Here is a 10,111-nt window from a genome sequence, read left to right as displayed (position 1 = left end):
AGTAAATAAAGTAAATAAATAAAAAGAAGTCATCTTCTAGCTCTGTTATTTTGAGTGTTGTACTGGGGATTGAACCCGGGGGGCTTGCCCATGCTAGGCAGGTGCTCTATGCCTGAGGCAGACCCCCCCCAGCCCTTTTGTCTCATTTTAAATTTAAAACTTTTCTTTTCCAATATTTTTGAGACAGAGTTGAATACAGCCCAGGCTAGCCTTGAAATCCTGATCCTTATGCCTCCACCTCCCTAGAGCTTGGGTTACAGATCTGCCTCATCACCCCGAGTTCCTGTGATGCTGGCCGTCACACCCCACACCCGGGACTTCCTGCATGCCAGTCAACCATTCCACCAACCGAGCCACGTCTGCAGGCAATTTGCAGCCTTTCATGATTCTCCTCCCTCTCCGTGACAGGAAGGGTATGGCTGCAGCAGGAAATGCCTGAAAGGCTCCTTCAGAAGCGCTTCCACTCCTGGGCAGGTGGTCCTGGGTTGCGTGCATGTCTGGGGCATGTTAGAGAAGGACAGGAGGTAGAACAGGCCTGGCTGTTCTGGTTATAGCTTTCTTCTCCTAGGATCCTATCACAGGGGCTGCATCTGGCCGGGTAGGCAAGAGGAAAAAGTTACAAAGGATGAAGAGGCTCTCAGGTGGCTACCATCATTTTACCCCATGAAGAATGGTAAAGCTCCTGGCCAACCCAGGCTTCCTCGGGCCCCTGCATGGCGCCCTGCAGCCACCGGGCTCTTCCTGAATGAGCGTTACTCAGACTGTGGCTCTCAGTGAAGCAGGTGCTGCAGCTGTGTTGCCTAGCTGGACTGGGGTTCTGCTCTCATCGACCCTGCCTTCTGCTGATGAAGGAATGAGGAGCTCTTCCAGGTGAACCAACTACGGAGTGAAAACATACTCCCAAGACCCCCCACTGGAGACATAGTAGACACACAGAGAATCACCCCCCCCACACACACACATGAAAACACACACACACACACACACACACACACACACACATTCGGGCATGTGACTGGGGTGTGCGTATGTGTTCATGAGGGAGATGATGACTCTTGAAAGCCACTCATGGGCAGCACATGCCCAGCCTAAAAATGGAATCTGTGTGTTTCTGATGATGGACAGATGGGAACTGGTTACCACCTGCTGGTGTGAATGCTGGAGAGAGCCATGGCTCACTGGTTAAGAGCACTTGGTGTTCTTCCAGAGCACCGAGTTTGGTTCCCAGCATTGACATCTGGCAGCCCGCAACCACCTGTAATTCCAGCTCTAGGGAATCTGACTCCCCCTTCGGGCCCACACATGTTGCATTCATAAACACACACACACACACACACACACACACACACACACACTTTTGGTTTGTGTGTTTGCTTTCCAGACAGGGTTTCTCTGTGTAGCCTTGGCTGTCCTAGACTGGCTTTATAGACCAGGTTGGCCTCGGAACTCAGCGATCCGCCTGCCTCTGCCGCCCTGAGTGCTGGGATTAAAGGCGTGCACCACCATGCCCAGCTATACACATACATTTTTTAGAAAGATCTGATGGTGGGCAAAGACTGCGTGGCAGACTCCAGTGACACTGTGAGGCTGACAGGATTGCTGAGAGATCAAGTTAGGATAATAAATATGGGAGGGGAGGGTCTCACAACTTGTATACAGGTTGGCATTAGTTGTCAAAGTGACACAAATTAGGTTCACCTCAGAAGAGGGAACCTCAACTGAGGAACTGTGGCATACAGGTGGGAGATTTTCTTTTCTTTTTCTTAAAGGATTTATTTATTATTACTTATACAGCATTCTGCCTGCATGTGTGCCTGCGTGCTAGAAAAGGGAACCAGATCTCATCATAGATGATTGCAAGCCACCATGTGCTTGCTGGGAATTGAACTCAGGACCTCTAGAAGAACAGCTAGTGCTCTTAACTACTGAGCCATTTCTCCAGCCCATGGGAGATTTTCTTGATTACCGGTTGATGGAAAAGGTGCTACCCTTGGGCAGATAGTCTTGGGCTGCATAAGCAAGCACCGCCAGAAGGGTGGTGGTGGCAGACACCTCTAATCCCAGCACTCAGGAGGCAGAAGCAGGCAGAAGATGTGTGGCCACCCTGGTCTACAGAGTGAATTTCAGAACAGCCAGGGCTACACAGAAAAACCCTGTTAAAAAAAAAAAAAAAGCAGGCCTTCCCTCTGCCGGAACCTTCTGATGGTCTCAAGTCACCTAGATGCAAAGTCGACATCTCTGATGCTCCCCAGGACCCCAGGGCTTTGGTACCAAAGACCTAATATTTTTAGAACGTCGTCTGCGCACACCCCATAGGACACAGTGTCCCTGCCTGGGCGCCTCCACACTGGCTGCTCCCTCTGCTTGGAAACCTTCTGTAAGACTTCCCAAAGCTCCTTTCTGTCGCCTTCAATCCACCAGGAGAAGTCACGGAGCCACATCCTCAGCCCTCTCTTTTTCTTTTAGTTTTGACACAGGGCTCTCTTTATTAAGGTCACCTAGGTTGGTCTTGAAGTCTGTAGCAAGGCTAACCTTGAAACCCGGACCTTCCTGTTTCTACCTTTCAAGTTTTGGGGTTACAGGGTCTTTCTCTGGGGTCCAGGCTGGAGTGGAACTTACCTTCATTCTCCTGCCTCAGTCTTCAGAGTGCTGGTGTTCAGGCTTGCCCCAGAATATCCTGTGCTTAATGCTTTTATTTTCGGTTCTGAGGATGGACCTACGGTCTCACTCAGTACCTTTTGTTACACTCTATAACCCACATATCCGTTACAGCATCCCTGTGAGTGAGTGCACAGGACACGCGTTTTAGAAGCCTTCTCTCTTCTGCACACCTGTCAGCAAGAGTTTTCTGTCTAAGACACCTCCGCAACTAAATGACTGTAGGAGGAGCAACTTAATCCTGAATAAATGAATGAATGAACGAACGAACGCAAGGAGGGCAACATCCGGCAGATTCTGCAACAGGTGAGGGCGGGGACCATGCACGGCGCCTGCGCAGGCGAGCACTACTTTTGGCAGCGGGCGCACCATTTGCAGGAGCCGCTCTGCACGGCGGAGGGTTACAGCAGAGGGCGTGGCTTCAAGAGGCGTGGCTTTCTGGAGGCGTGGCGAAGCCTGCTTGGGGGTGTGACCAAGCCGGATGTCCCTCAAGCCGCGCCGGCGCTGGCTCAGTCTCGCGCCGTCGTTCGTCCTCGCCACGCTGAGTCGCTTCGTGCCTTGCGCTCTCGGCCGTCTCTACAGCTCCAGCCCGGCAGCCCCGGCCACGCAGCTCCGCAACCATGTCCAAGCTGGCGCGGCTCGGGCGCGATGAGATCATGGAGTGCCAGGTGATGTGGGAGCCTGACAGCAAGAAGGACACGCAGATGGACCGCTTCCGGGCGGCCGTGGGTGCCGCCTGCGGCCTGGCGCTGGGTGAGTGCAGAGCACGCGGCTAGTACATCCCCGTCACGGGCCTTTCCGGAAGCAGTTCCCTCCAAGGAGGGCCGCTCTAAGAAGGTCCCTTTTAGCTGTTGGAAGAAACCTCTGATAGATGGATGGATAGCCAGCGCCGCTGTCTTAGGGTTGGGGGTATCCCTCTGGGAAGGTTCCTCCTTTTCCCTTAGTTGCTGGGATGGTTACATATGAATGGTCCTGGACTTGGGGGAGCCCTCTTGTATTGGATCCCCCTCTAGAGAGGTCTCTCCTAGTTGTTGCTTCTGATGGATAGATGGCCAGTGTCCCTGTCGCGGGCCTGGAGGAGACCCCTGCTCTGGGCTATCCTCTAGGAGGTGCTGGTCTTCCGATGGTGTATCTTCCACTGTTTTGGGGGAGCATCACTGCATCTAGAGGCCCCTTTCCTGGCTGCAGAACCTCCGTGCAGGTGAGGCTTTCCCCCTGGAAGTGGCAAATCACCCTCTTGTTTCTTGGATATTTTGTTAGACCTGCCTGCTCGGGAAGTGGCTCCTGGGGTCTTAACTTCCAGCCTGAGGGGCTTCTTTCTGGTCTGATTTGCCGTTCTTTTTGAGTTCATGGGATTTATGTGGCAGGCTTCCTTCATCGCCTTTGCTAGGGACCAACTTGAAATTTCCCCGAAAAGGAAGAAGTTCGCTCCTCCTCCCTCTGGTGGTAGTTCCAGATACCACCACCCTGGTCTGTCTGGTTGTGGGTGGGGCAGAGGCCCTTCTGGGTGATCTCTTCCCAGGGATCCATAGAACTTAGTGAGTCCTGCGGTCCCCTCTGTCTCTCTCTCAGGTGTCTGCCTGGGGTTTTCAGCTCACAGTGGCGTTCTTCATTTTTGCCTCTTTGTGCCCCTCATCACAGGGACCCCCTTGTTTCTGTTGGCATCAATGTCTGTCTTGTCCCAGGGTCTACCTCAGGGTAGATCCTGAATCTTCTCTTTTCCCACCCTGAGCACCGATCCTCTGGGTCTTCTTCCCAGTGTCGGGGCAGCACTTGGCTTTCCTGCTACCTTCCCCTCAGCATCGTGCACCCTGCTCTCTGGCTGCGGTACTCTCGAAGCGAAGGTCTTTTGTTGATCAGGCAGCTGCTGGAGATCCTGGAGGTGGAAGTGGGGCTTCAGCGGGGTCTCTTTTCTTCACTAATCGTCCTCCACCCCTTCCCTCTCACCTGGAGACCGGTGTTTGCCTGGCCACTTACAGGGCTTGTGGGCTGTTTGTGGGTGTTGGATAGAAGAACCTTAACCCAACTGGATCTCTGTTGGGATCATATCTGTTTCCTGCCCGCCATTCTGTGCCTGGACTTCATCTGTCTCCTTTGCCAGCAGAGATGGGGAGTATCGATCTGGTGCTCGTGTGGGCTTGACAGGCTTGATGCTTCAGAGCATCACTCCACTGAGGGCAGCCCTTTGAAACAGGCCAAAGCTTTCTCTGTGGCAAGAGCAACTGTAGAGAGCTGTAACGTGACACCCTGCAGGGACCTGGCTGCCACTTTATAGCTGTGTGAACAGGAACAAGTCCTCCAGTCGCCCCAGGCTTTGGTTTCCTCATCTATAAAATGAGCGTAATGAAAGGACCAGTATACCTTAGTGGAGAGATGGCAGGCCCAGTGCTGAGCATTGACCACTGTACGTTGTCACTGGCTGGAGTTTTGCCGAGTAACCCCTTTGCCTTAATCTCCTCCCTCCTTCAATTGTCTGGCTGTTGGCTGGGCCTGGGTTGATCTTAAAAGCTCTGTTTCTTGTGTTTAAAAGTTGGGAGGCTTACCAGCCTTAGGGGCTCACACTCAGGTGTCTGGGCAGGAGGATTGCTGTGAGTTCAGGGATAGCCTGGGCTATAGAGGGAGTCTGTAGTCTCCCTGTCTCAGAGGCAATGGCAGCAAAATAAAGCTGAGGGATTGGATATGAAAATCCAGAGCCTGCCTGCCATCTGCCATCTGTGCCGTCTTCTCACCGGCAGCTGTGGATGGTGATTGCATGGCCCCTCCTCTTTCCCTTTCCTCCTTTCTTCTTCCCTTTCACCTGCCTGGCTGTGAGGTCCAACACAAATGCCGTCTCAACTCTGTATTCCTCTGTGTTGAGTCTTCCCCTCTCCACCATCCATGCTCTTTTTTGTGGGGCTTTGCTCCTGCCTTGCTGGCTTATGTACACGGAGCAGAGAATAGAGTATTCTCAGGTAAAGTTAGAGCCCCCCACGATGGCTCACTCCCAGCTCGTTTTTTGTTTTGTTTTGAGACAGGGTCTCACTATGTAATCCTGTCTAGCCTGGAACACACTATATAAAGATTTATTTGTTTATCTTATGTACATGAATGTTCTGTTTTAATGCATACCGGAAGAGAGAATCAGATTCCATTACAGATGGTTGTGAGCCACCATGTAGTTGGGACTTGAACTCAGGACCTCTGGAAGAGCAGGCAGTGCTCTTAACAGTGGAGCCATCTCTCCAGCCCTGGAACTCACCATATAGATCAGGCTGGCTTCACGCTCTCAGAGATCCACTTGCCTCCGCCTCTCAAGTGCTGCGATTAAAATCAGGCATGTGCCACCACACTTGAACTCAAGATCCTCCTGCGTAGTCTAACTCTTGAGTGTTGAGATTATAGTCATGCACCACCACACCCCTTTCATTTAAAATGAAGATTGGTTTACACTCTTGGTTGAGGGTTAAACACTGAACCAAATGTGCCTGTGGTCATCTGGGTCTCTGATTGCAGCCTCTGAGTGGATTCCTGGCTCACCCCATGATGTGGCTGAGGTAGGAGATGACAGTGGAAAAGTCTCCACACTAGGTCCTGGAGGTGCTTAGATGTCCTTGTGACCATTAACACCCCAGGTTTGTGGGGCTGACCACACCCCTCAATGATGCTGTTGCTGAGTGCTCTTCTGTTCTCTTTAAGTCCTAGGGATTGAACCCAGGGTCTCTCACATGCTAGACTAGGCTCTACCAGTGAGCCACACTTCAACCCCTTAAATTAAAAAAGATGATTTATTTATTATGCATACAATGTTTTGTCTGCATATAAACCTCCACAACAGAAGAGGGCTCCAGATCTCATAGATGGTTATGAGCCACCATGTGGTTGCTGGGAGTTGAACTCAAGACCTCTGGAAGAACAGCCAGTGCTCTTAACCTCTGAGCCATCTCTCTAGCCCTCAACCCTCTTTTTAAAAAATTTTTATTTTTTGGTGTTTTTTCAAGACAGGGTTTCTAAGTGTAGCCTTGGCTGTCCTGGACTCACTTTGTAGACCAGTCTGGCCTTGAATTCACAGACATTTGCCTGCCTCTGCCTCCTAGGGTGCTGGGATTACAGGTCTGCATCACCACACCCAGCTATATTATTATTATTATTATTTAAAAGATTTATTTATTATATATACAATGTTCTGCCTGTGTGTTCATTTGCTTGCCAGTGGAGGGCACCAGATCCCGTTATAGATGGTTGTGAGCCACCATGTGGGTGCTGGGAATTCAACTCAGCACCTCTGGAAGAGCAGTCATTGCTCTCTTAACCTGTGAGCCATCTCTCCAATCCTATTATTATTAATTATTATTATTATTATTGTTTGGGTTTTTGAGACAGGGTTTCTCTGTGTAGCCCTGGCTGTCTCGGAATTAACACTGTAGACCAGACTGGCCTCAAACTCACAGAGAGCCACCTACCTCTGCCTCCTGAGCACTGGAATTAAAGACATGCATGGCCAGGCAGGGTCCAAAAAATTGTTCAGGATGGCTTGGAACTTGCTCTGTAGACCAGGCACAGGCTTGGCTCTTTTTATCCTCCTGCCTCAGCTTCCTGAGTAGCTAGGATTACAGACCTGAGCCACCAGGCCCACTTTTGTGTGCAGAGAAGCTAGTCTCAGCAGCTTGGGAGCCTGCCGTCTGTGAGGACCCAGGTGACAAAACCTGAGGGAGGGAGAGGAGCAGTAGGGCCTGTTTGGCTAGTGTTGGTTCCCACAGGTGCCTAAAGCTGCCGCAGCTGTCCAAGCCTTGCGCTGCCCTCCACCCGCCTTGCCTGAAGTGCAGTGCACCAGTTCATATTAACTCTTGTGCTGGCTGGCTGCACGCATGGGCTCAGCATATGCCACGGAAGTGCCATGTGGGATCTGCATGCAAATGGAATGGCAGATGCCTGGGTGCCTTCACTCTGCAGGGGACTGTTCTGGGCACTTCCTAGGTCCTGACAGTGCGCGAGGATAAGCACCATCAGCCCCCTCTCACAGAGGGAGAAACTGAAGCTTGTAAGAGGTCAGCAATGGCTGAGGTCACTCAGGGTGGCAGGGCTTGAATGCAATAGTTGAACATAGTGGTTTGTACTCTTTGTTTTTGTTTTTTTCCTTTTTGGCTTTTTTTGAGACAGGGTTTCTCTGTGTAGCCCCGGTTATCCTGGAACTCACTCTGTAGACCAGGCTAGCCTCGAAGTCACAGAGATCCTTAATTTTGTGTTTTGAGACAGGGTCTCTCCATGTAGCCCTGGCTCTCCTAGAACTAGTCCTATAGACCGGGCTGGCCTGGAATTCACAGAGATCTTTCTGCCTCTGTCTCTTCAGTCCTGGGACTAAAGGAGTGTGCCACTGTGCCGCCACCACCCCTTAAGCAGTGTGTCCTGTTGCTTTTCACAACAGCCACGTTACCACCCCCACTCTTCAGACAGGAGTGCCACTGCTAAGAGGTAGCGCAGCTCGCCCGAGGCCATTTGCTCAGAAGTGGTAGAGTGGATGCTGATCCAAGTCACCCAGCCTGACCTGGAGACGGAGTGAATTCTTCCATTGCTGTGGTAGGATCTGTAGCCAGTGAGGTGACCCATGGGGCAAACTATGTCCTGGAGAGGCAGAGTGGCCCTTCTGAGGTCTCCAGCAAAGTCAGAGGTCATGGATGGCTCAACCTTTATAAACTTACGGACCCTGATGTTTCCCTGAATGCTTTATCTAGCTGCTCTGTATATATCCTGCCCAGGGCCGGGGCTAGGGCACTGAGGGGACATGGTGGAGATTGAGATCAGGTGCCCCTGCACCTCCTGAGGCGGGAGTCTGAGGGAGTGACTTCTAGGTGTCAGTGATGCCCCACCCTTGTTGAGAGAGCTCGTGGCTTCTCCTGAGCCTACAGGGACTGATCTGCACGGGGGTGGGATATCATCAGTGAAACTAGAAAACTCCAGGAGTGGCTAAACCAGGCTCCGTTCGTGTTGCGGCTTCTTTTCCACAGCAGTGCTCACCTGTCTTGGTGAGCCCTGTGACTGAGGGGACTTCGCCATTTGATGTTTTTTTATCCGTTGTCATCCTGAGAATTGAACCCAGGGCTGTGTGAATGCTGGGCAGGTCCTCTATCACTAAGCTACAGCCGTGTCCTCTCTTCTTATTTTGAGACAAGGTCTCAGTCAAGTTGCCCAGGCCGACCTTGAACGAGTTCTGTAGCCCAGGCTGGCCTTGAATTTAGGATCTCCCAGCTTCAGCTTCTGGGGCAGCTAGAATTCTTGCCACCAAACCAGGCCCATGTGTCATTTTTGATTGAGCATGTCCTTCTAAGAAAAACTGGAGATAGCCTGGCATGGTGGCCTATATGTTTAATCTTCTTAGCACTTGGGAGTCAGAGGCAGTCAGATCTCTATGGGGTTGAGGCCAGCCTGATCTATATAATGAGTATGAGGCTATCCAGGGCTACATAGTGAGAGTCTATTTCAGAAAGAGAGACAGAGAGATAGAGAGACACACACAGAGAAAATGAACTTGTGGAACAGAGTCTGGAGAGACAGCTCAGTAAGGAAGGGCCCTGCAGCTAGGGGAGAGGGCCTAAGTTTGATCCCTGGAACTCACAGAGTGGGAGGAGAGAACAGGCTTCCCAACATTGTCCTCTGACCTCTACCCATGTGTACTAACTCACCCCCCCAAATAAAAAGTGTATTTAGCAGGGAGACGGCTCAGGTGTACACTTTGCAAGCATAAGGACTTGAATTGGGTCCCAAGACCCACATGAAACAAAGCTGGGTGTTCCTGTAATCCTTGCTTTGGAGAGGTGGACACAGGTGGAGAGCTGGGGCTCGCTGGCCAGCCAGCCCAATCTCCTTAGCTAGCTCCAGGTCCCAGTAAGAGACACTGTCTCAAAAATCAAGTTGATCATGCCATGTTAAGAGTACATGCTGCTCTTGCAGAAGGCCTGGATTTAGTTCCTAGAACTCACATGATGGCTCACAATTGTCTGTCAATCCAGTTCCAGGGCACCGGACTCCCTCTTCTGACCTCCATGGATACCAGGCACACATGTGATGCATAAACATACAGGCAGGCAAAACACCCACACACGTAAACAAATTTACTTAAAATTTGTTTAAAATATAAAAATGCCCAGACAAAGAAATGGATGGTGATTGAGGAATGGCACCTGAAGTTGACCTGTGTTTGTTTCATGTAAACACACGCACTCAAACACACAAAGATACTAAGCTGGGTGTGGTGGCACACTCCTGTAATCCCAGAGAGGTGGAGCAGGAGGATCATATATATGTATATATACATACATATGTATGTGTGTTTGTGTGTGTGAGTATAAGTACATACACACGTATCAATCACTGCGTTTTTTGGGGACTGTGGATGAAGGGCTTGTGTCATGAGGTTTGGCTCCTCCCGGGCATTTCGGGGCATCAGAGTCACTGAGTCCCTGGCATGTGAGGTTCTTGT

General features: G+C 51.1%; 1 protein-coding gene across 2 annotated transcripts in view; it reads left to right on the top strand.

Moving 5' to 3' along the window:
- The first annotated feature begins 3,120 nt into the window (after window positions 1-3,120).
- Window positions 3,121-10,111, top strand: part of Aacs (acetoacetyl-CoA synthetase) — a 39,236-nt gene continuing 32,245 nt past the window's right edge. Inside the window, exon 1 of one of the 2 annotated variants that reach the window (XM_060382304.1) lies at window positions 3,121-3,411. In XM_060382304.1, coding sequence (XP_060238287.1) covers window positions 3,279-3,411 — 133 coding nt within the window. In that variant the 5' untranslated portion in view covers window positions 3,121-3,278. The remainder of the gene's footprint in view (window positions 3,412-10,111) is intronic. The other variant, XM_021647238.2, reaches the window with a different exon arrangement.

The sequence above is a fragment of the Meriones unguiculatus genome, chromosome 4 (genome assembly GCF_030254825.1).
Source record: "Meriones unguiculatus strain TT.TT164.6M chromosome 4, Bangor_MerUng_6.1, whole genome shotgun sequence".
Taxonomy (NCBI): Eukaryota; Metazoa; Chordata; class Mammalia; order Rodentia; family Muridae; genus Meriones; species Meriones unguiculatus.
The sequence above is the reverse complement of the archived record's forward strand: the minus strand, read 5'-3'. Positions and strand labels throughout refer to the sequence as shown.